We start from the raw sequence: 26,511 nt of genomic DNA, 5'->3' as shown, positions 1-26,511 counted from the left end.
TCACAAAAATCTTAACTTCGGTGACCCCTTCTCAAATGACATTATCTCGTACGGTACGAGTCGTACCCAACCTCTTTATTTTCCCCCCTCCCCTTTCATACGTTCCCTAACCCCTAAAAATAGGTCAAAAATGAGGTTTTTCCAATTTTGCAAAAAATTGGCCTAAGCTTTTTCAATTATTTTTAGATATGTTTTAAAGCTGGTCCAGGCAAACATTTCGCCCAAACTTACCTAAAACTCATTTTGGAAAACTCATTTTTCTACCGATTTTGTTAAATTTGGATTTTTTGGAAAGGTATTACAATTTCGAACCCGGCTGCATCGGTCTTCATCGGTAATGAACCGGTTAAGTAACGATTTTTGAATAATTTTACATCCCCAATAATATATTCCCCAAAAATAATGTTTTATACAGTTTTTCTCAAAATTGGTTCAAGCTTTTTCAATGATTTTTGTATGTATTTTATAGAGCTGGCCCAGGCGAATATTTCGCCTAAACATACCTATGACCGGAAAATTCGCTATTTTGAATTATTGAAGGTCAAAGGTCTACCACTTTGGAATGCTCATTTTTCTTTTTGGTTGAATTTGGATTTTTTAGAAAAGTATTGAAAATTAGAACCCAACTTCATCGGTCTTCATCGGTAATGAATCGGTTAAGTACCGATTTTTTTTATTTTCATAAGCTTTTGTGTTTTATGAATCAATTTGATCTCTAGTAGATCAGTGATTCCAAAAGATTATGCAAAAAGCTAATTCACCGTGAGCTCTATCTCGTGAGTTCGAGCATTCCGCAAAGCTGCGACACTCTGCCATCTCTTTCAGAAAAAATATCACAAAATGGCGGTCTAATGAGTATAGTTTAGTATTTCATCTCGTGAAAGCACTCCCTAATTGGGAGGGAAATGTACAGCTCGTAATTCTTATCTAAAAGATGAATATAAAATAAAATCAATTTTTTAAAGTGTATTTTATAGTTAAACTAATAATACCCGGAAAAATCGTGAAATCGATTTTTTCAGTTTTTTTTTATAGAAAATATGCAGTTTTAGTCAAAAATTTCACATTAACAAAAACATTGAAAAAAATAGATTTTCAACAGTTCATTTAGTTCAACTATAAGAAAATTTAATGCTGAAGAGAATGAGCCTTTATTTGTTTAATTCGACCAATATAAGTTTTGCGCTAATTTAAAGGAATTGTTAAAATAAGGGGAGAAAACGCACTTCAAAGTTTTGGATATTTGCCCGAACGCTTGCAAACTGATCGGCGCTCCTTTGCTTTCGTCTCTGTATCTTTGGAAATACTTCTAATTGGCTTCTTACAGCATGGTTCTTAGATAGTTTATCTATCGATTTAAGTAATAAAAAAAATATTGACCACTTTTGACCTTGTAATTAAGGGCACGGATTTAAAGCAAGAATGAGCAATCTTCAGAACACTGACTAACTAGAGGTTTAGTCCAGTTCCCAAATGTCTCAAAATCCTAAATAGTACTAATTTTATTCCTGTTCCAGAATCTATTAGGGTAAGTGTGCCAAATTTCGGCATAGTTGCATGCAAGCGTCAAAGTCTTAAGTTTGAAATGTAATATTTTAAATGCAAATTGATTTTTTTTTATTCTTTCTTCTGAAAGAGTATTGCTTGGAACTTTGTAAAGAGTTTACCGTCTTTATTTACTCTAAAATCATTCTTAATACATTTTAAAATAAATAAAAATTTAGACATAGCTTTGGTGTCCATTTTCGGCCACCATTATTCTCATAGTTTCTTGCCCTTCGGGAATTCTTCCAATATCTTTTTCATGTCATCTAGCTTGTCGAAGCTACATTTTTTGTTATTGCTTTGCATTGTATAATCTCTAGAGTACGTAAAATCTAAAAGTTCATGGAAATTCGAGGAACAAAAAAGGTGGCCGAAATTGCAAGCTGGCCGGAATTTGGCACACTTACCCTAAGTTATATTTGTCCTTAATTATCCAATATTCGGTTAAATTTTTCTAAAAATCTCCACTAATAAGAATTTATAGAACTAAAGCTATATATGGCTACGGTGGCGGCATTACTTGTGACCTTTGTCTTTACTTATACGGGTTTGAGGCCTGAGACTTAGCCATATGGCTTAACTGCTCTAATTGTTCAACAATCAAGATTTTTTGGAAAGAATTGGATTGTTAAGGACAAATGACCTATTAAATTCAGAAAAGGCAATAAAATTGGTTGCTATTTAGGATTTTGAAATCTTCGGGAACTGGGCTAAACCTCTAATCTGAAGACCGCTTTATGGTCTCCTCGCATAAAACAATGCAATTTCACAAAATAATTTCGAAAAACGCCAAAAATAAAAATATTTGATATCTTATGCTAACACATCACATTTTGTTTGGTTTTCGGAATAATTCTCTGACAAAAATTGCGATAATGCCATAAGTAAAGACAGGCCACAAATAATTCTATCACCCTAATACGGCTTCAGACCTAAGGCTTGCCATATGGCTTAACTGTTGTAATTTCATATCAATCACGATTTTTTGCAAAAATTTAACTTATAATTGGATTATTAAAGTTAAATGATTTGTTAATTTTCAGAAAGTAATAAAATTGCTCACTATTTAAGGTTTTGAGACCGCAGGGAACTTGGCTAAACGCTAAATCTCTAGTCTGTATACCGCTTAAGTCTTAAGCCTGAAGTTCGTAATCCGAGAAAGCCGAGTTCGATTTCAAATCCTAAGTAATCCTCAGTCGTCTTTTACGACCGAAAAAAAATTACCAAATGAATTTATTTTTTATTGTTTATTTCATTTGCTCCATCAATTACAGAGATACCTTTGGCTGAACTCTTGTACAACACATTCAACAGAGATGAAAGTTTTTTTTCAACATCAAAAAATCACCTTCTGTGGTTAACACAACATGAAAAAGATATATATTTTCCTTGTTTTTTTTAATGTCTTCTGTGAGGCTCAACATGTATATTTTTTTCTTTTTGTATATTTTCACAATCATCTAAACGTCCAACAATGAGGAAATATTCTGGGTGAGAGTGGTTCTCTGTTTTTCATGAGTACAATGAGCACATATATTTCTGATTTACACCAATTTTTTGCAGACAATCTTAAGCGTTCGAGAGAATAATTCTACTTCTGCAAAGAAAACCATATGTGTATATTTATTTCTCTTTTTTTGTGCTCTTCCACGTGCTACATGTTTTTTTTTTTACTATTTAACAACAAACAACAATGAATTTTCCCGGCACACGATCAAATTTGAAAAAAGTCGATATTTAGAAAAGAAGTGTTGAAAATCGTCTTTGTCTCTTCGATCGTGTGTGGAAGGAAAGTGGACGGGAAAATTCGCTGATAAAGAAAAATGGGAGGCAAAGCATAATCCTTTTATATGATGAATTATTTGGAAGAAAATTTACTATAATTTACTTAACACTGGCAAATAATTTTTATAATTGATTTAGTATTGTATTTAATGGACGTCAACAGAATTTCTGAAGAAACTGATTTAAATTTAAATTGATTCTTTATTAAATATTGTATGATTTGTGGCAGTAGCTTTTACTAAATTATTTGCCAAAGTGTTAAGCGTAAATAAATTCATAATAAATACATATCTTTATTATGTTTGAAAGTATTTTAGTTTGAGTTATCAAAAATGGTTGCAATTTAAATTTAAAACTTTTCACAGATTTGGAATTTGGCAGTGTTTTTTATACTACTTAAAACAAAATTCTTAACACAAAGTGTAAATTTTATAACTTTTGAATAAAATTATTTTTACATTTATTTTCATGTAGGGTAAAGTGGTACAAGTTGGACAGTGGTACAAGTTGGACAATGGTACAATTTGGACAGGGTTTTTTGTCTTGATAAATTTAGTACTTCATTTTTATTTGTATATTTTTAATGCTTTAGTTTTATAATTTGGTTCCTTGTGCTTAAAAACAAATTTTGTACTGTATTTATCAAGAAAAAAGCCATGTCCAACTTCTACCGGCGAATTATTCAACTTGTAACACTAATTCCAAATTATATCACTTTACCCTAAACCGGGTAAACCATTTTTTACCATATTGTTTATGGTATTACCATTTTACTTATGGTTCAGTTCATTAATTTCTTATTATGTTACCGTTTAAATTTGTTAAAATAATAAATTTTGTAAAAGTTGGTGAATTCTTTCTTAAATTATTTGTTTAAAAGTTTTTTTTCTTTTAATCATTCTTCTGATAATGAAAAGTCATCTCGCTCACTCTTTTAAGCAGTTTAGAAAACATATTTACAAACAAAAGTTATTGTGTGTTGGGCATAATCCCAAATCCCAACACAATAATGATTATTTGTCTGGTTACTATCAAATTCGATTTTAATCAGTAAAGAACAAAACGGATATCATAAATCCTTTTTAAATTAGAATGAAAATGCGAAGTTGGCTCATATAACTTCTTAATTTGCCAAGAATATTTCACAATTTTAAAGTTTTTACATTTTATGATTTTCATGTTATTTACACACTAACATAATTTATTTTTCATTGATCATTTTTACAAAAATACTGCCCAATCTGCTACTTCAATCTCTAAATTTATTAAAGGTAAACTCAATAAACTTTTAACATTTTTGATATATAAAATTATAATTTTACTTTTAATTTGATAGTTTTAATTTTATGAATAAAGAAAAACCAATCAATTGAGGAATTATCTAACAAAGTTGGCAAAATTTTGCTTCAAATTACGAATTCTATATTTTTTACACAAATTAGAAGTAATGATATTTATGTATTTTTTATCTACTCGTCTAGGTCTCGAAACGATAATAGATATCGACTTCGGGTTTTTGCTGTCCTATGTGACATGTACAAAAGTCTTTTTGTGATATTGAGATTTATTTTTTAAAGTTTTTCTGACATTTTTTTTGAATGTGTTTTGAATTTAGTTTAGAAAGTTGAAATCAGAAATGACCCTCATTTATTTTTCCGATTTATAAAAAACAAAGTTCAAAAATCGGCTTTGTATACAGGATCTATTACTCCACCTATTTAAGATTGGATTTCTTTAATTTTTCTTTGGAATTTACAAAACTTCCTAACTGATTTCATATGCGGATATTAAATCATAAGAAATATTTTTTGTTTTTGTTAAAAAATATTGTATTTTTAATAAAAAAGAATTAAATTTTAAACTGTTTACCGGTTAAGATTGGTTGTGATTACACTTTAGCTTTAGACATATGAAGTGCATCCAAACACAAGAAAAAAAATTTAATTGAACGAAATTTTTAAACTTTAAAGCAATTGTATTGAGAAATTTATAGGGCAAATATTTTTTTTTCACAAAATAATCACATCTTTTGTTTTTTTTTAATATTCCAGCTCAAAATTTACAAAAACTGCTTGCAAAGTTGAACCACTAAGGAATATCTTAAAATTATTCTAGATTAATGCTTTGCCTCTTGAAAAAAATTATTTATCCAAAGGAAGGAAGAAGGGATTGAGGAATAGAGGCCTTAGAGACCATAGTCAAAACTCTCGCTCCACTCGCTATAGCGCGAGTCTTGATTCTTGAGTCGCTGTTGGCACTCTTCCAGGTAGCTATCCTGAATTCGATAAATGCCCGAATTGGCCTGGTACATGAGGGTTTCCAGAATCCTCTCATTTTTGATTGCCTTCGATGGCAGAACGATCTTTATGAGATCCTGTGGTGAGATTCTGTGTAACTTGAGATCCCTCGTGAGACGATCCATTATTGTACGGAATTCTGAGCGGCTATTGCCACGATTGTTGGTAGTTGTAACAGCTTTGGTTTTGACTTTGTGCCTCGCCCATGCTAGCATTGCCTCGAACTTTCTGATCTCCTGAATTTCCAGAGATCTGGCCATAATCATCTGTACAATACTCTCGCTGAGGTTGAGGAATTCTTCGAGTTTGAACAGCTGGTGTGCTTTGGTTTCCACAAAGGCCAGGATCATGTTGACGAGCTCAGAGGCCGATGTATAGCGCCAGTAGTAGCTCTCTAGGTTAATCAGCATCGAGCAGACATACTCAATGCGCAGGAACTGTTTAGCGTGATGGAAGCACGCTTGGAGCACTGCAAAGAATCAGGTTAAAAGAACGAATACTCTTCTATAGCTTTAATATTAACTCACATTCAGGCAAATCATAATGCTCAGCTGCACAGATAAGTCCTGGGATTGAGACGCAGGTCAAAGGGCAGCTCCCTGTATGGAGATAATTGAGCAGAACCCTGAAAGTTTCCGAATCAAACTCAATAATGTTAAATTCAGTTTGTGCCAGCTTCGCACGATCCACTTTCTGGACATCAGCACAAACGGAGAGTCCTGGAACCAAGAACTGCGACGGATTCTTTTCTTTTCCACCGTCTTTTCCATCTAAAGAATATTAAAAAATTACTGCTGTCTTTTTTGTAAGGAAATTTTAAAGCACTTACTTGAAAAGTCTTGAATGGAGGCCCATTTCTTTTTATCATCAGCATTTAATTGTGAATTTTGCTTTTTGATGGATCTGCCCCAACCTGTGATGGTGCCCAGTCGAGAAAAAGCCCTCTTAACCATGGGCGATGAGGGTACACTCTTTGGTCGTGGTGCTTCCATATCCGGCACTTGGAGGAAGTTTGAGCTCTTCTTCTGGTTCTGTGGTGATACTAGAGCTGGCACGGGTCTTGCTAAGATCTCAGCTACTGGCACCTGGGGTGACCCAAAGCCGGTCTGTATTCCATACAGCATCTCTTGGAATACCCTACTGCGCACACCAAGGATCGCCCGAACCCCAATCAACTTCACCTTTTGTTTGGATTGACCCACAAGAAAAGCTACATCGAAAAGCTGAGGATTCTGTACCTGTGGCTCGGCATTTAAGAAAGCACGCTGGAAGTCCTGGGCTAATTGATCGTGGTCTTCAAACTGATCACGAACTGAATCCAGGAGGGGTGATGATGGACGCATGTGCCCTGAAAAGGAAGTAGAAAAGGAAAAATTGCAAATAGTCGGATAAATGGCCTTTGACATGGTTCTTTTCTCGACTGCTTCTTTCTTCTTTTTCGAGGCTATAGCTGAGGCATTTTCTTCTCTTCAGTATCTTCTGAAATTTTTAGCATTGTTAGTCATTCAATGCAATATTTTAATTTTATTGCTCTTTGATCAAAATTAGTATTAAAATAAAGAATTTCCTTATGGTATTGATGTGAAGATTTATAAAATTTTATTAAAGATTGAACTTTTGACACACATAAAAAATAGTGAAAGTGTTTTCTTTTTCAATCATTATAGCATGGTAGGAGGAAGTGGTTCACCTTTGAATGTGGGGCAGCTTCGAAATTGAGGTTTTTCTCCTATTTTTAAAATGGAACTGAGCCATATCATAATGTAATTTAGCTTCTCAATCTATTTGTGCAGCTAAATTATATCATAATAAGGCTCAATTTTATTTAAATATAGATGAAAATGCCAATTTCAGAGCTGCCCCACATTCAAAGGTGCCCCACTTCCCCCTATAGTATTTGCCCTTAAATGTAAGCGTCTCAAGTTCGAATCCGCTTTAGATCACCAAGATTTTTTCTAGTTTAAGTGTTTCAAAATGCAACCAATAAACTATACGTGAAGTTGATTCAACGAGGCATGGGTTCAACAATCCCACATAAAAATAATAATAATGCATTTGTATATTAATTCTAAAAGTCCAAATAGAATCAGGCTGATGCTTGAAAATATTTAGTTCATAAAATTTTGCGGTAATGGATCAGATTAAAACATATACGCTTAAAACGTCTAATCCCTGATCTTAAATTTTCAGTGTATGATATCTTCGAATACCGTCGTAGATGTGTATTATCTTCAGTCTCTTGTGATGTTCATCAGAGGATTGGCTTCTTCTCAAAACAAAAAAGACTGTTTTTTCTTCAAAGCTTTCGACCCGCGGTATGGGTCTTTTTCGATGGGTCCATTAAAATCTTTTAAATGATTTTGAATCGCTTTTCGTCCTCTTAACACTACACAAAACTTAATTTCTTCTTGAAAATAGGATTTTTTTTATACTTTTTAATTTATTTGATTTTTCTTATCGCAGTAAGTTTCTTTTTCTTGCAGTAGTTGGAACAAATCCATTAAAAAGAAAGCAGCAAAATAAGGAAGATCAAGTAAAATTTATTTTTTTAAAAGTATCCAAAAATATTCCATGTTCAAGAAGCAATTAAGTTTTTAGTGGCTATAATGTAGTGTTAAGAGGACGGAGAGCGATTCCAAATTTTAAAACAGACACCAGAAAAACGAGAAACAAATTCAAAAATAGCCAACAGACAAAATTAAAATCAGAAACCGTTCCTCAACTTCTGGACTGCCAAAGAGTTTAGTGCGAACAAAGAAGAGATCCCAGAAGCCTCTAACATTTCTATTAATTGTAAAATTGTTGCCGAAATAGTGAAAAAGCTTTGTAGAATTGTAAAAACGTGCCCCCACTTTGTCCATATGCCCTGTACCCATAATTTGACGTTAAATGTCTTGAACGAATCTCAGGAGAGTAATATTAGACTTGAGTAAGTTGGAAAAAATATTTATGAAAAGTATGAATAAAGAATGGCTCTCTCTTTTGCTCCAGTCACTGATGAAGGCTCGGAGCCTGAGCCGAAAGCTTTGAGAAAAAAAAATGAGAAAAGTTGATGAGTTTTCCTTGAGAGATTCCATTTCCCGACGATTTCCGGTTTCCCCATCAATATAGATTCCAAATCATTTAAAAGATTTTAATTGACCCACTGAGGACAGCCCATATCGAGGGTCGAAAGCTTTGGAGACAATTCAGTCTTTTTGGTCTTGAGAAGAAGACAATCCTTTGACGAACACCGAAAGAAACTGCACATAATAGTGCTAATAGTGTATGATAGTTTAAGCTGATCCACTATCACCAAAATTTGCGGGCTAAATATTCAGAAGGATCAGCCTGAGTCTGTTTGAGGCATAAAGCTTGAAGGGGTGTAGTTTATTGATATATAGTGATCTTACGTTCCTACCTAAATCAAATTAAAGGGCGTATATTTAAATATTCGTATATCATTGTTAAAGTAACGATATGCAGTAAGACTCCAATTTAGTTGCCTATTTGTTTTTTGTAAAGGTTTTGTAAAGAGTATTTAGTAATTTGTCAGATTTAGAGGAATTCTTAATAAAGACCTATATTGTTTTTTCACATTCTCAAATATTGCCGAAAACTTTAATTTATAATAACATTATGTAGATTTTCTTAAACAGTATTTCTAGATTTTTTTAAAACTATTTTGTCTCACCAGGAAGTCGAATTCTTTTTTTGAAGCTTTTGTTGATGATAAAGACAAATAATTGTGTTCAATGAGTAAGGCCATAATGCGATAGAGATTTTAGTGATGATAAGCACAAAAGGGCATCCAGTTTGAAAAAAGATGGTTTGAAAAGATTTGTGATGAGTTAGCAGAGAAAAGAAGAAAATGCTCAATGAGGATAACTCAAGGGTGAAGAGAGTGCGAATAGAAATGGGATGGAGAAAGAGAGAGAAGGTGGAAAGCAGAGAGAATAGTTAAATATGCAGTACATACTATGGTGAACATTGAATTGCACACAGCAAGTTACTTTGCATAATTCCTCACCGATCGGTCTCCACGAGCCACGACGGTAGGGTTTGGGTATTTGGCCGGTTTCTGCATGATTGGCGAGATTTGCCACAATATCCTCCAGCATTTGGGACCGTGTTCTCTCCTGCATTCGTGCAAATTTTGGTGCTGAATACGAAGCACGTTCTCCATTTACAATCTTCGTCAAGATCCATTCCCTTATGGAAAAGAAAAATTAAATACTAGTGGTACTTCTACCCTAAATCTCAACTTTGAATTTACCTGAACATTTGATCTTTCATAAAGACAGATTGCTCCCATAAATAGGGCTTGTAGGCTCCAACTTCGTCTCTGGTTACTACAGATACTTCATATCTAGTGGGTTTTCTTTTGATCCTTGCTGAAACACGAACCTAAACAAAAATCACATACAATCTTAATTTTCGATATCTTACAGTTTTGTTTTCAATGCATTTTTTTTACCAATATAAATGTATGCAGAAAATGAGACTTGATGCAAGCTGGTGAGAATAGAGTGTTGTCTGCTTCCAGGAAGACAACGCAAACGATATCATTTCCGATATGTCTTTTTCTTTGAAGCTTCTGAACATCGTGCCTCTCGTATGGAAGCATTGTAGACACATGGAACATAATCTCAATGCCTCTCCAATTGGTATGAACCGAGTAAAGCCCTATGCAAAAAGTGGGATTGGCAAAGATTCCCAAATTTAAATGTAAGACTAACCTGTAAGGTCGTGAACGGTGTCCAGACCACCTTTGTACTTGTCGAAACCTTTGAGGCGAACCTTATCTCCTAGGAGTTGCAGAAATTCATCAAAAAGGGGAGAGTTTTCATTATTCTCAAGGATTTCTTCTTCAGTATATTGGTTCTCTTTGATATAAATAACTCCAACTTTTAGTTCTGACTTTATAAAAACTTGATCGAGCTTTAGGAGTTCCTCAGGAGTATCCTGAAGTTGCCCTAAAGTTAAGGGTGGATTTAGATTAACTTCTTTGCCCAAAGACCTCACTACTTCCTCACGGTTATATCTGAAAATTAAACAAGTTTTAAAATCAGAGACAAGCCTAAGATTACTAAAGGACCAACCTATCTGCAAAAACACATGAAGCTGGAATGAGTCCATGAACTGTGTAAGAAATAGCCCTAACTAGGATACGGAACTGATCTCGTCCATTTAAAGTTTCCTGTTTAATTGAAAGGATAACTGGTCCAAGATCCTCATCATTAGTAAAATAATTCCAATGCTCTGTTCCGTAGAAATGTTTTTCGTAAGTCTCTTGCTCTACTGATGTCAGTTCGAAACCTTGCTGCTGCTCCCACTGCTCTTCTATTGTCGTTTTCTTCTTAGTCCCATTTTCTGAATCTTCTTCATCATCTTCACATAAATCTGTACATCTGTCTCGTGTTTCTGAATCATTGTCATTTTCCGAGCCACTGTCATTCCATCCCTGACCAGCTGTTGAAATTTTCTGTCTTGAACATTCGATCCAATAGCCAGGGGTTGGGATTAAATTATGGGGATATTCCTCACAGAATTCATCTGAGCATGCTTGAGGAGGCAGTGGGAAGATGAGTGTAGTTGAGCTCTTACGTCGAGCCACTGCACATCCCAAGGATTGAGGTTTAAAACTCCTGAGCTGTTGCATAAAGTCTGAACACTCCATTAAAGCAACGTCAGCAAAATGCAGATCGCAGAGAATGTGATTCTTGAAGCGACGAGCACGTTTCTGATTAGGACCGGTCAAGTTAACTCCGCAAGAGTTGCACCTGAGACACTCCTCGTGGTAGTGATTGTTTTCGTATTGTGGCGATGGATCGGTTTGAGTGCTGCTGTCAAAGACTGTGCTGGTAGTCTCCACAGTCATAGTTCCTATTGTCCCATCTATGATCTGGACACTGGAGTCACGCCTCCCACGGTATCTGCAGACATCGTCGCTCTGAGAGCTCTGTCTTCTAAAGTTCCGGCAACGGATCATCTCGTCAGTTGTGCTCTGTCTTCTGAAACCCCTAGCAATTAAGATCTCCTCAGTTGTGGACTGTCGTCGAATTGCTGGTCTGACACTCGGTTCTGAAGCAACAACATACGATGGGGGACACTGGCTGGGACTGGGATCTCGTGAAGAGCAGCAACTGCTGGAATCCGGTGACCTGGACATCCTGGCTGTTGATGAAGACTGACGCCTGATCTTCTCTCGGCAACGCCTGTGTACCTCGCTATCATGATCTCGGCTCCGATCCGGAGACAGATGTGAACGCGAGTCCCGCCTGCCACGCTGGGCCGCAGTCACTGAGTCAGGACTGAGACTGTCCCTACGTGCACGGCGTTCCTCACCTTCTGTCGCTAGCGTAGGCTGAGAATCACGACGACTAGTACCTGGAGGCTCGTCGTATGTGGTAGCTTGACGCTGTAGACGTTGCATCTTGGGAACCATGTCAGGACTAGACTTTGATTCACGTCTGTATACGCGTCCACATTGAGTTTGTGAGTCTCGACGAACCTAGACAGTTTTTAGTTAATTTTTCAAGATTTTGAAAATATCAAATGAAAATGAATTTTTACAGATGAATAGTATCTGAGTATTTTATGTACAGTGATATGGTGTTAGTTTTAATGTTTGTAAAAGTTTGTTAAATTGTTGTGTCTGAACTTTACGTAAGGCCACGCTCCACCGCCCTTAGATGACAACAAAATTGTTTTTTTTTTTTTTTGATAATGTAGAAGTAGTTAAATTAGTTATTTTAACGAAGATTTATCATCATAAAATATTTTAAAGTATTTTTCTAGGGATTTTTCCAAACATAAAAAAACATGCAAAATTGATTTAGAAGATGGAATTTTGAAGGTTTTAATACGTAGCAAAAATAAAAGGTAAGATAATTTTGTACTAAATAATCTAAGCGAATTTCAAGAAAGTTTCAATTTCATTTTGAGTAAGTAATGGTAAAATATGTATTACAGAGTGCTTTAAATGTCTAATATAATACATTGTTCTACAAACTTTTACAAACAAATTTCTCTACAATTTTAACTCAGTTTGGTTATTACCAAAATTCATTGTTCCTTTTAGTATAGGTCCTTTATATTTTGTTTAAATAAACAATTTTAGGATATTATATACAAGAATCTAATAAAAATACTATATAGTTAGAAAATAGAAAAATATATATAGGTCATCGCTAGCCGATAGCCACACTTTCTAATCTATCCCAGCACTAAAACTTCAATGCACTTGCAACTCTCAAACGTGCGGGAGCGAGGCACTCACCTTGAGTGACTTGAGAGTTGTGGGGCTGGTGGCGGGCGGCGTGATTGAACTGGTGACGGAGACGACTGGCGGCGGCAGAGCCTGACATGAACTATCCACGAGTGTGCTCGACGTGGAGGCTTCAGGCTCTGACGCCGCTGCCATGCTGGTGCTCACCTCGAAGCCCACGCCGGACTCCCGCTTGCGTCTCATGCTGGCCAGAGATTTCGTGGGTGCCTGCACGTGTCGGAAGCTGCGAACACTGTCCCCGGATCCACGCCGTGAATCACGTACCTCAGTCACATCGCGTTCACGTTCTACCTGACTATCTCGCTTGTTCCAGAGCCTTACCAAGTCGGATGTGTGGGAGTACTGACGAGAGTCCTGCCTGTAGACGATACACAAAATAGGTCAATCTTTTTACTAACACCTTGTACACTAGGGCGCCATATGCCAAAGCCATCCACCCACTATCCTTTCCTCTTCATTCATGGCTCGGCAGTCAGGCGACCAACAAGTGGCGCGTATTGTGCCATCGACTCGCTGAGTGCTTTCCATTTTTCCATCCCACGCATCGGTCACCCTATGCCACCCACCCACATCGACCTTCCCCGTCTACCCACTCTTTGACTCTGCGCGAGCATTTCGGAAGTTTTTTTTTGTGTGTTTGGTGCACTCTAAAGGAATTCTTTGTATCGCACAGGAATTTTGAAATTCTTTGTACTCCATGGAAAAGTCTAATTGAGTTGTTTGATATCATTTTTCCAACTTTCAGGTCTGATAGTCCAATAGTGATTATGGGAATAAAACATAATTTATATTGGAATGGTACGGTCAGTTAGTTATATTTGATGATGATTTAAAAACACGGATTATGACCTATGTTTGGATTTATTCAATTGTAACTTCACACGACGTTTCGGAGATGTTTGTCTCCTTCTTCAGGTCTACAAATTTTGTATAAGAACAATTTAAATCCCCTGTGACCCGATTTATCCCAATTATCTCCATGTAAGTGCTAATATAAATGTAATGTGAAAAAATCTTTACTATTTAATGTTTTTAAATTGTTCTTATACAAAATTTGTACACCTGAAGAAGGAGACAAACATCTCCGAAACGTCGTGTGAAGTTACAATTGAATAAATCCAAACATAGGTCATAATCCGTGATTTTAAATCATCATCAAACATAATTTATATGGATGACGTCCCGTTGACAATAAAGATAATAATAATAATAAACATAATTTATATGCTACATGAAATAATTCTGGTAAAAAATCAGATAAATAAAATAGTTTTTAGGCAATAAATCGTTAAAAAGCAAAAATTGGCGGTACTAACTTTTATGATTAGAAACGTTTTTCTATTTATTAGAGAGTGATGAAAATGTATTAGTTTGATCAGTGTGAATACCCAAAGCATTTTTAAAGTCCTGAAGAAAGTGGTCAGCAAAAAGAAAATAATAGGACTTACATATAGTCATTGCCATTATAATACAGCTTTTTTTTTAGCATTCAACGAGGGCACTCAAACGACAAACTTAAAAAATTAGAATTATGCCCAACGCACAATAACTTTTGTTTAGTAAACATGTTTTTGACATTTCTATGAGAGTGAGTGAGATCTAGATCTAGTCATCTTGCTCATTCTCATGGGAAATTTTGAAAACATGTTTACAAACAAAAATTATTGTGCGCTGGTCATTAAGGTCTGAAACTATATTTTATGGGATTTAAAGTATATTTCCCTTAATAAATAAACCACGCCTTCCCCAAGAATATAATTAAAAAGAAAAACTAATTTTTACCATAATACTTCTGTAGTTCGCTCAAGCTCGTCTCATTCTAAAATAACAATCAATATTCATCGGTGAACTTTGAAATTTCTTGGACATTCAGTCTAATGAGAAAAACTAATTTTACCATTTACCACGCTCCTTAGAAAACTAATAAGGTTTTTTTGTGAATTGCTCTGGCCTAAAAAGTCTAATTAATAATTGTTTAGAAGTATTACACAGGTTATCAATTAAAAAAAACAATGATTCTTTAACTGTGATAATATTTTTGTTTTTCCTTATTCAGGCTTTTTGGAAGGCGTGGTCAAGTTTTTAATTATGGAATCTTTTAGTCTTTACTCAAAATTATATTGTTGATTGTAGTTTACTGTTTACTTGGTTAATATTGTAGTCTTCTCTTATTAAATACTAAAATTCATAGTTATTAATTTTAATTGACCATATAATAAAGAACAATGACTCCCCTACAATAAGAGCAATGACCTAAAATAAATTTCGGTTTAATATCCAAGGGGCATTTGATATCCAAATATTGTATGTCTCAAATGTAACCGACATATTTTCAACGTAATCGAGCTATTTCTTAAAAATATAATGTATGAACGCAATGGATGTATATTATCTGAAAATTATGTGCGTTGAATGCCAGTATAATAACTTGACTAAAAATTGTATAGAAAAAATCAGTTATTTTCTATTTATACATATAATAGATTTTGTTTGATAAATTCCAGTTAAAATATTGTTATTTTCCCTTAAAATTACGACCAAACATTTTTGATCTATAAACAAGTCATAGTAATAATCTATTTTTGAGTGAAAATGTATAAAACTATGTCAAATATTTCTAAAGTATATTTATCTTACATATTCATGCCATTATGTTCACATAATGTCGTGAAATTGTATGAACATCATGTTCTGATATATTTTAGTTACAATTGTTCCATAAAAGACACAAGTTATATACAACTTGTCTTCTTTTTGTATGACGCTGCCAGATTGTCAAATTCTACTTTGTTTACTAAGCAGATATTCATATTCCAAAGAAAATTTGTGAAAAAAGTGATGTCTCACATTAATTAGAGTCCTGAAATGCACCAGCGTATGCAGAAAATCGAGTATCTGCATTAAAAATTAAAATTAAAAAAGGCATTAAATTTTACAAAGTAAGTGCAAATGATGGAAAAATAGTGAATTAACACTTCGTTTGTGAGAGCTAATATTTTTTTCCTTTAATTGCAGTGTACCGCAAGTGCAAGCATTAGGACAGCTTCCAGATCATTTGTTATGAAACTAAATTGCAGAATGAGTGCCCAGAATGCAGAAAAAGTTTATCAAGAGCATAATTTTTCATTGTTTTGACATTTTTCCTGTATAGTGATATTATTGACGTAAGAAGTCTACAAAATGTAAATATGATATACGACATCTTGTAAATGTAATCACTAAAATATATAAATGTGTTTTATTTTTTGCTTTTCTTACTTATTCGGGTTACAATATCTTGATTTTATTTTATCAAAACAAAAAGAAGATTATGGCGTGGAAAAATACAGAAAATTGGCGACGCCAAACTCAAATTAATGGAAAAATGATACACAAAACATTGCAGTGCAATATGTCCAAATTATTGTTAAAAGGGCTGTATTTTATCAATACACGCAGTAAAAATTTGAGAACCATAAGTTTTTTAAATGATGTAATGTAAAAAGCAATAAATTTATTCAATTTTGTTTTATTTAATTTCTCAGTTTTCCCTTAAGAATTTCTAGTTGGAAATGAAATTTTGTTCACTAATATTTTAGCCTCTAACGGAAAACAATTATTGAATTAAACTTTCATACGCGATGAAAGTGCACAGGCACAGAAAATGTGACTGAATCGTTGAGGATAAATATTTATTCATTTGAGGAAAATATTTGAGCAAGTCTTAAAGAAAAATGGACAAGAAATGACAGTTCTTCAGTCGATAGTTATAATATTGGTATGACAGAGTGATTATATTTTAGTTAGTCATAAACAATACATTTTACCTTACACGATGACTCGATTAACTCTAAAATAAAAAATTCTTATATTTCGGCTATAAAAATTCCCCATTCACCCGAATATGGACCTCTTTTATACGGTTATATAGAAGAAATTTGTAAAGTCTTCTCCATCATTTTCGTATGGATATCAGACATCTCTACTCATTTATGGCGATAAATGCTCCTTGGGATTAAAAACGTTTATAGTCCACGTGACTCTCCGTGACTCTTTGTAGATGTATGATATAGAAGATATTTAAATTTGTTTTTTTTTTTTTGTAAATTTAGATTAGTGAATAAATTACAGCAAAATATAAATAATTTATTATTATATGCATTTTTAAAAATTGAAAATTATATTCAAAAAATATTGGATAAATGATTTTTTATGTATTAATCTATGCAATTTGGAAAAAAACGTCCAAATTTTGTTTTTCAAAGTTTTAAAACGAAGATTTTTTGCATTCCAATTACATTTTTAATCAAAATTTTCTATTTAAATTTATAAATGACTCCTTCTGAGTTAAAGAAGGCGTAAAGATTTGAGTTAAATATTTAGCATATCAAAATTAAACCAATTCCGAGATTAAAGTAAAGAAGCATCATATTAACAATCTCACCTAAATTGAAAGATATAAAAGGTCATTACGACCACTCTAAAATTCAATAAAATTTAAATAATTACTGTAAAGTTTGTTTTACTTCAACATAAGGGTTTTAGGTTACTTGACACTTTAAAATTAAAAACCTTTTAAAGCTTAAAGATTTATATAAAGATTTACCTCTCAGATAAATTTGAAATAATAAATTTTTGATAATGCAACAATAAGCATTGCAATTTATCACTCCGAATACCGTTTAATTAAATTTAATGATTACTTCCAATTACTTCACAAACTTTGTAAAAGAATTTTACTTTTTCTTCTAAATTTTACTAAGTATTGGAATAACATATGTTTCATCTTCCCTTTTGATACGAGCACATGAAAAAGTCATTCAGCTTCCATTTGTATTGGATCAATTGTTTGGGACTCACCTTGAGCGACTACTTCTACTTCCGCCGCCAACCTCAGCGCTTGATTCGCGTCTTTTGTAACCACCTGATGATGAAGCCTGAACGCCCTGTGTATCGATGCTGCTGGTGCGGTTCCAGGGGAAACTCCTGGCCAAATCAGCTAGCGTCTCCCGACGATTTAGTGTATTCTTTACGTTCTTTTTGCAGCTGGTGCCACTCCACTCCCTCAGGATATCCGTCAGTTGGGCAATGGAGGAGCGACGACGGCGCGGAACACCTACGCACACACGACAAACAATGAGAGGAAATCTTTGAGTGGGTGAGGGGGAGAGTTTGAGTAAAAAGGAAAAAAATGTGAGGAAATGCTGAGAGAAAAGGACATCTCTTTCACTCTTCCGTGCTTCAAGTTGTGGCCAAGAGTGCCAACGGTTCCTTTTGAATACCACACAATACGCCCAGAGTTAGGCTAAAGTGAAAGTGAGAGCTTACGTGGCGACCACTTTTCCCACGGACATGTCTTCATATTTTCCCGCCTATTCCCCATCATCAAAAAGATTTTTTTCTAAATATAAGAGGAATTCCCTGAAATCCAGACGAACTTTTCTGGATACATCCCGCAGGAGGGATATGTTTAATCAATACTTAGTGCCCACAGTGCAAAATTAATTTACAAATAGCTCCAACACTTTCTCAATGGATCTATTTATGGGACGTTGGATGATTTGTTTAAAGAAAAATCAATGTGATTTGCCTATAATGCCTGTAATAGAGTATCTCAGGAGGATGGTATTAATAGAGATTTATTTTCCTTAGTGATTAGAAAAAGTGGGTGGGCTATCCGACATCTAATAGACATAGAGAGTCCTTGAATATCCGAAGCATATTGAATCTCTTCAGAACTCAAACTGAGAGATAAAGGAACTGAAAGCAATTTTCCACTGAATTAAGTCAGTAGTAGAGGTTTTCTGCTATAAAGGTATATATGGTACCTTTTGTATTATATTTTAATAAAGTTAAGGATTAAGGAGATGGAATATTAAGAGGGAGATTTTCTATATATTTCCTGATGAAAGGTACCGAAGCTCATTCATGAATTTAACTACATTGAGTGTTGTTGTTAAAAGTTCTGAAAGCTTTATTGCTTTTAGTCAAAGTTTTTAGTTTGCTTTATTTTTAGTTTAGCCAAAAACGTTAAGAGCTAAATGGTTTTTGGTAAACACACATTTCACTTACTGTACCATTTCATCAACTGTATACACTCTCTTTGTATAGTTTGTTAGATTTTTAATGTACGGTTATTTTTAGTTTAGTTAGTTCAGTTTTAGTCAACCCATAAATAAATTTTGTTCATGACAACTTTAAATTAAATAAGATCTAACCAGATTACGTTGATAGAATTTATTTATTGACTTTGAGTAATTCAATTTACTTGCTTTAAGAAGGTTTTGTTGTGACTATATATTTATATAGAATAAATGCTCTTGTATTGTAAAATGTTTAAACACTTCTGGTTTTAAAAGAAATTGAGCAAATGACTTTTAAATTAAATCAATCTATAAATAATGACCCAGTGATAACTCCAGATACGCTTATGGCAGATAAGATTTATAGGACAAACTTAAAGTGCTGGCAATCCGAAATGTATGAAAATTTGATTGTGTTGATTTACAAAATTGCGTCTGTAAGACCGCTCTTGATTTACAAAATTGATTAAATAGGCACGATTTGATTCCTTAGCTCTAATTTTCAGAATCAATCAGTTAAGATAATCTTTCGTTATCAATGTTTGTAAGGTGGTGACGTGCAACATAAACAGAACGGTCATAGCCGAAATTTCCCCAACAGAAGAAACATTCGAAAATCGGTTCTGGAAGTTCAATGTTTTCTTCTCGTTTCGTTTTCGTACGCATAAGGCTGAAAGTATTTTAAGTTCAAATTTCGAAGTTATTGAAGTCTACGTTCAGCGCTCATTTTACGAGCATTCTGGGGAAAATCGTATCATTGAAGAGACGATTTATTTGATTTACTTTTTTTCCAAGACATTTTTAGAGAATCAACTTTTTGTTGTCCACACCAAAAGAGACAATTCTGAGTAAGTTGTTGCTTTACGGCCACAGTCTTCTTATCGTTGATGACCAATCTCCGGAATAAGAAAAGTGAATGGAAAAGTACTTCACAAGTTTAATATAAAATCTGTTAATGAATTTTTGTGATGGAGGACGCATAGCTTTCATATGCAGCATACTATGTAGGTAGAGTATTTGGAACTGTACTTATGATTCATTAACTTACAGATTAGAGGACTTGGAGGGGGTCAAGTTTTCATAAATCGAAAAGTATATAGCTAGCAAAGCGATAATTAGTACAAAACTTAAAATCGGTCCATGACATTAGTTATTGAAATATATAAAGTATGGGGGTGTTTCAAATTAATCAAGAATGATGACAAGGAAATTGATTTTATATGGCATTGCACAAATGAGCAGTAAAAAGTTGAAATTGAGCAGTAACAAAAAAAATTTAAAACAAGTGATATTATCGTCCAAATTTTGGCAAAGGGAAAATAAAGGGCTTTTCATTCTATCTACAACAATTTTAAATGTTAAATATATAAATTAGGCGCATTTTTGTATAAATTTAAGTTTTTTACTGACCATATACTTAGATATTTTACTGTTCATTTTTAATTTTTTTACTGCCCATTTTGAATTTTTTCTGCTCGTTTGTTTTTTTGCCATTGGATATTTTCATGTGGACGAAAATATCCATTAAAGCACTGTTGCAATCTCTCATCGTCCTCCTTTTAGAAGCGGTTATAATTGAGAAATGTACAAACGAACAGGCCGTCGTCGTAAAAATCGATTTTTAATATTAATCATATATATCTTATATCATATTCGTGGTTTATGAGTGCCCAAATGTGTTTCTGCAAAATTTGAGTCTGATTCTATGAGTTGGATTTTCACATCAGATCACAATAGCTGAGATTGTAAATAAACTTAGCTAAAATCAATCTGTACCACATCTGCCAATCAATTTAATCCCACTTCCTAGGTTCCATCGTATAACCGCTTATCTTAAACGAAAAGTTCTCTATTTGGTTGCATTTGAATGGAAAAGTTTTGGGAATTTTAATGATTTTGCTGTCGCTACCAAAAAGTTCTTTTCTACAAATTGTAAAACTTTCTAGAACTCCCAGGGATTTTAATCATTTGAATATGGCACGTTTCCACCCCACAGACAAGTTTTTTTTTCAAAGAGAGTATTCATGGTCAGGGGCTAAAAATAAGAGGATTGGCCGGAAGCGAGAGGCGTTGTGGTTTCTGGGTCGGAAATATCAAAGGATGGTTGGTATCCTTGTGAGGGGGTGAATTTTTCCCGCTTTTCCTATACGACGACGTCACCACTCAAAGTGACATTCTAAACGGAGAGTCGCATTTGGAAAAGGGATGGGATGAGATGCTAAGGGTTGGGGTCTATATATGGCAAACTTACTGGCAATTGGTGGTGTATTTGGTGATGAGATTTGAGCTGCTGAATCGCGCCGTCCGCCCAATCTCTGGCGCACTGTGGACTCTTCCAGCTGTGAAGTGGTGGGAGTATGAGTGGGTGGCGGTGTGCGGAGGTTGTGGTTCACTCACCTGCTCCCGCATAAAGTCATCCCAGCCATTGCCACCCTGCCACACCAGGCCCACCTGGTGGCTCATGATGGGCAAGTTGCATACGAAGCATATCGCTGACATCTTCCGTCTGGGCTCCAGTCTGGGTAAATTCTTGTTTCTGCAAGACCCCTGCTAAAACCCCACGCTCAAACGAGCTACTAAGGAAATCCCAAAATTAGCACAAACACTTTCACTTAACTGAATTATAGGGCTCCAGGGCTTCAGGAAAGCCCTTTTTTGAGCAAGCAAATGGGAAAATCACCTATAACAAATCTATGGGGATGAATGGGCTTTAGAAAGTGCAAAGAATTCACCTGAAGAACTTTTTTTCTCAGTTCACACGCGAACGTAACAGGTGGCCATTAAAGCAGGGACGAGTTATGTGCTGAGACTGAGATCTCGTGTTCCTCCATTGAGGCTGAACTCTCGCACAGCCTCCCCTACATATCCTAATGCGACAGAGACAGAATCCTCCATGCAGTGAAATGAAGCAGGACCACCAGCATCCAGCCGAAAGGAGAGACATTCTGGCGCCTGTGCAACGTCCGAAGGAGTGGATGCTTCTGTATTTTAACGTTATATAAATAGAAACGAGCTCCCAATCAAAACAGGATTAGAGACCGGGATCGATATGGGGTCTCCCCCACTTTTTTCTGCCCCAAGACACTTACCTCGTGGCAGCAACAGGAGCTGCATGGACGCAATTTTGGCTCGTGTCTATTTATGGCATCATTTTTGGGTGACTTCCCCGTCTCTCGCACGAACTTAGATCCCGATAATGAGAAAAATCACCCTAAAATTTACAATACGGTTTTCAGGAAGTATATTTTGTTGGAGATGGGCTCAACATTTCTCCCTTCATTGTCACATAAAATCTTCAGTATTCGTTTATTAAAATTTGGGGTAAGAATTCACTGTGATTGAAGTGATTGAAGAGTTCTTCTCTTTGTTCATATTTTCACAGAATATCGTAATTTAATTAAAACTAAAAGCTATTTCATTTGAAGCCATTATGTGCGTATAATATATAAATTATATTAAAGTATAAAGGGACTTACTTTGAAATTCAATATGCTAAATTGCTTTACATCATTACTACAAATTATATAGTAGAATAATGCACAGGCTATTGGAGAACTTAAATAGAAATTTATTTGGATATTGCATTAAGGCCTCTACACATTGGGAGCAATTTTTGTCAAAAATTGCATTTTTGAAGGAAATTGTCTGCACTAGTAGCGTTTTGACCATTGACGTACATGTTTCATTTGACGTTAATTCGGTTTTTGAAAAAAGTTTGTTGTCAACGGTTTCTTGCACACCTCTGATCAAATGAATCTGAAATATGCTCAAATTTGGCATGGTTTGTCTCAGTTTTGATGTGATTTTGCATTATTAAGGGATTTTCATGCAATTTACGATATAAATAAGTGTGTAAACTCAATATGTGTATGCAGATGAATAAAAAATCGTTGCATTTCAAAAAGCATGTTGCCCGAATTTCTCTCTAATTCAGCTGACATTTCGGTCCCATATGCCTGAATTTGAGAGAGTCTACTGTACCTTTAATAAAAGGCTTTGTGTTATTTTTATCACAAAGAATATTTTTTGTAATTTAAGTTGATTTAAATTGATTTAAATACCATCAAAATTCAATTCCATTTGATTTACTTAAGATAGATCTTTTTTTTTGCAACACAATTATAGTGTTTTTATAATTTACGAAAGTATTACAGGTTTCACTACATTACAGGTTTAAGTATTTTAAAAATGTTTTTTCCTTCTTATTGATGCAGATATTGTTAATTAAAGAATTGAAAGAAAAGCAATGCAAAAATTAATGGCATATAAAGGCTTCTAAACACTTATAGCAATTTTTGTAAAAATGTTTTTTTTTTGGTTTTTTTAAAGAAAATTTCCCTTATCATTGTAGGCAGAAATGTAAATATTTTTTAGAAAAGGAACTTTTGAGGAAAATTGCTTCTAGTGTGTAGAGACCATAACAGAACCTGGGGACAAATGTTCTGTGAGTCCGTCAAAACTTTTAGAGTAAAATTTAAGAAAATCGGCGATTCTTTTCTTTTGCAGTTTCAACGAAATCAATGCAAAGTTTTTCAAAACTATAGGGGGAAGTGGGGCACCTTTGAAAGTGGGGTACCTTTGAAATTGGAATTTTTCACCTATTTTTAAATAAAATTGAGGCCTATCGTGATATAATTTAGCTGCACAAACAGATTGAGAAGCTAAATAATATTTTGATATGGCTCAGTTCCACTTAAATATAGAAGAAAAATACCAATTTCAAAAGTGCCCCACTTTCAAAGGTACCCCACTTCCCCCTAAGCATTTTTTTCATCGTAATTTTATACTATTTTTTCACAAATTTGTTTACGGGTTTTGGCAAAGGACATGCAAAAATTGCAATTTATGCAATCTTAATATTTTGTACGCTGAATGAAGGGGGTTTTCTGAATTAGATGTAAAAAATTGATTTTTTAAATTATTTAAAACGATAGATAAATTATAGAAATACCACAAACATTTCAGAAGCTAATCCGAAGCATTTATTTACAATGATACAGAGATGTGGAAGCAAAGGAACGTCGAGCAGATAAGGGAAGTGCACCAGCGATCGGCAGTGTTCCTCGGATCGTCAGGTTAATACCGTATCGTTGCTCCAAATTTACAATTTTTTAAAATTTATTAGCTACTTTTTATCATTTAACTCACATTACAATGCACTGCAATAATTCAGATTTAATTTATAAAACCAATTTTTAGTGAGACATCTGATTAAATTCCTGACGATTCGAGGTACAGAACACATAGTAGCAATAACATATTTTTTTATTACTTTATTGTAAATATTTAAAAATGAAATGCACAGATATAGTTAAATGGATAGTCAATAGACTAATTAGCAAAAACAAAACTACCAAAAAATGTTTTTGGGGCTTATATTTTCAACTAAATATGGAGCATGTCTCTTAACATTCCGATCCGTGGTGCTCTTGCCTTATGTGAGCTTCAGGCGAATATTGAAAACTTTGAAGCGCATTTTCTTAATTTTTTGTTTTAACAATTTTGTTGAATTGGCGGGAAAGATAACAAAAGAAACTTATCGACCGAAAAAAACAAATAAAAGTGATTCTTAAAAACTTTAAAAGAATCTTTTCCACATGTTAGTCCAATATTATCTTGAAAAATGCATTAAAAATAGATGGATTAACGTTTCATTCTTTATAAAATGCTCGAACTCGTGGCTTAGATCCTATATCTCAACTTAAAGTACTTTAGCGAGTTTACTGGTTCACATTCGATTTGAATCGTTTTATAAATCATTCAAGAGATCGCCCAAAATAGCTTAATAATTGGTTTTCGGACTAAAATTACTTATCGGTTTATTACCGGTTCGTAACCGATTGTAAACCATTACAAACTTGTCAGACATTCCAAGTTCAAATGTTCCAAGACCTTTTCAAAGAGTTTAAACATCACACCATCCGCAGAGATATACGCTCTCCATAGAGAATTATAAAAAATTAAGGGCAGAATCACATTGACAATAAAATGCTCACCGTATTCCGTTAATTTAGGCATTCTCATTGCAATTCTTACGCAAATTTTCCATTACTGTATTACCTTATCTCATACTCGGTGGCACTAGGTGAAAATAATATAAGAAAATTGAAGAAATAAAACGAAAATGCAAGAAACGCAAGAAACGGTGAGCAAACAAAACTGTACGATTAATTTCTCTTACAGTTTTTTTTTGCTCACTGTTTATTTTATGGAATTTTCAATTTCTTTCTTTAATTTTCTTGAATTGTTTTCACCTAGTGCCACCGAGTATGAGATAAGGTAATATGGTAATGGAAAATTTGCATAAGAATTGCAATGAAAATGCGTAAATTAACGAAATACGGTGAGCATTTTACTGCCAATGTGATTTTGTCCTAAATATGAAGCTAATGTTTATTGTTAGCAGTAATAATGATAAAGTAGAAAATAAACAAGTGTCGATTTTAAATTTAAGTTAAGTGTAAATTTTAAATGAATAAGTTTAATTTTAAATATTGGTAAATAAAATTATTAAATCTTCACAAAAAATTATCTAATTCTTGTAAATAATATCGAAAGATGATTGTGGATCGATTTCTTATTACGAAAACTTGTATGATAATTTCATTATTTTTTTTTTAATTAATGCCTAAATTTAACGTTTGACTGTTAATTTTTAGTAATTAATTTGTACACTGAGAAAAAAAGAGGGTGCGATTAACATTTTTTCCTCATTAATTTAACACGTTTTAGGTGTAAAAATATATCAACATTTTTTAATGTTAATTTTACACCTTATTAAGGGTAAAATTAACATGAAAAAGAGTACCTTTAACCCCTAATACACCTAAAAAGGGAATATTTACACCGATTTCGGATCAATACTACAGGGTAAAATTAACATTTCAGAAATGTTATTTTAACTTTTTCGGATTTCTCTCAGTGTATAGTTTCATAATATTATTAGTAGCAACCTAATAATTAAATTATTGTAGTTTTTAAACTATAAAGATTATCTCAAGTGTATAAAACAAATCACAGCAATTTTAGATTTTCTTTTAAGCGTATTCTATTGCAAAGTTCAAATATTTTAGAGGGAGTAATTTTTCTCTTCTTCTTCAATTTCATAAATAAAATTATTTATTTCCTATATCATTATTATAAATATTTCTGTGTATAGTTCACTGGTTAAATTTATTTGACTCGAAAAATATTTCAATTTACAGTGGAAATACACGATATATCGATATCGCAGAGATATATGTTAGGTATTAAATTTCATGAAATTTTGGAAGTATTACTCAGTCATCAAAAAATAACTTTGCTTAAAAGATAAGCAATAGGTTTATAATTACTCTAGGTAATCTACGTAGTATACTAAGGAAAGCTATCCCCATAGCAAAATTCCGCAAAAATTCCAATGGAAAACTTGCGTCCGAATGGCTAAATTCGCTGGAATTTGACGCTAAAATTCCACTAAGTTTTCCTATGGAATTTAAAGCCGGAAATTCCATGGAAATCATAGTGCTCCATGGAATTTACTAGTACGACATGCTGGAATTCCAGCGTTAAA

At 33.8% G+C, this 26,511-nt stretch overlaps 2 protein-coding genes across 2 annotated transcripts in view; one reads left to right on the top strand and one right to left on the bottom strand.

The window, feature by feature from the left end:
* The window catches only part of LOC129801718 (rhodanese domain-containing protein CG4456), an 887,636-nt gene that overhangs the window by 261,378 nt on the left and 599,747 nt on the right, over positions 1–26,511 (top strand). The window lies entirely within an intron of this gene.
* LOC129801666 (uncharacterized) lies at positions 1,866–21,746 on the bottom strand. Its single transcript, XM_055846930.1, has 13 exons — positions 21,692–21,746; positions 21,357–21,532; positions 21,211–21,298; positions 17,737–17,992; positions 12,889–13,255; positions 10,709–12,120; positions 10,346–10,650; positions 10,084–10,292; positions 9,883–10,013; positions 9,637–9,818; positions 6,457–6,975; positions 6,155–6,397; positions 1,866–6,096 (listed from the first exon to the last, which is right to left on the bottom strand). Exons 2-13 carry the CDS (start codon positions 21,456–21,458, stop codon positions 5,516–5,518), a joined length of 4,395 nt encoding a protein of 1,464 aa, XP_055702905.1. The 5' UTR covers positions 21,459–21,532; positions 21,692–21,746; the 3' UTR covers positions 1,866–5,515.

Source organism: Phlebotomus papatasi, chromosome 2 (genome assembly GCF_024763615.1).
Source record: "Phlebotomus papatasi isolate M1 chromosome 2, Ppap_2.1, whole genome shotgun sequence".
Taxonomy (NCBI): Eukaryota; Metazoa; Arthropoda; class Insecta; order Diptera; family Psychodidae; genus Phlebotomus; species Phlebotomus papatasi.
Note: the sequence above shows the minus strand (reverse complement) of the source record. Positions and strands in the feature narration are given on the sequence as shown.

Bases quoted from the DNA above. Each gene is read 5' to 3' on its own strand.
- LOC129801666 (XM_055846930.1), bottom strand. From the start codon at position 21,458: ATGTCAGCGATATGCTTCGTATGCAACTTGCCCATCATGAGCCACCAG. The intron at 17,993-21,210 runs GTAAGTTTGCCA...GTGTGTGCGTAG, and splicing joins AAATACACCACCAATTGCCA to GTGTTCCGCGCCGTCGTCGC. The intron at 10,651-10,708 runs GTTGGTCCTTTA...TTTAATTTTCAG, and splicing joins TCATGTGTTTTTGCAGATAG to ATATAACCGTGAGGAAGTAG.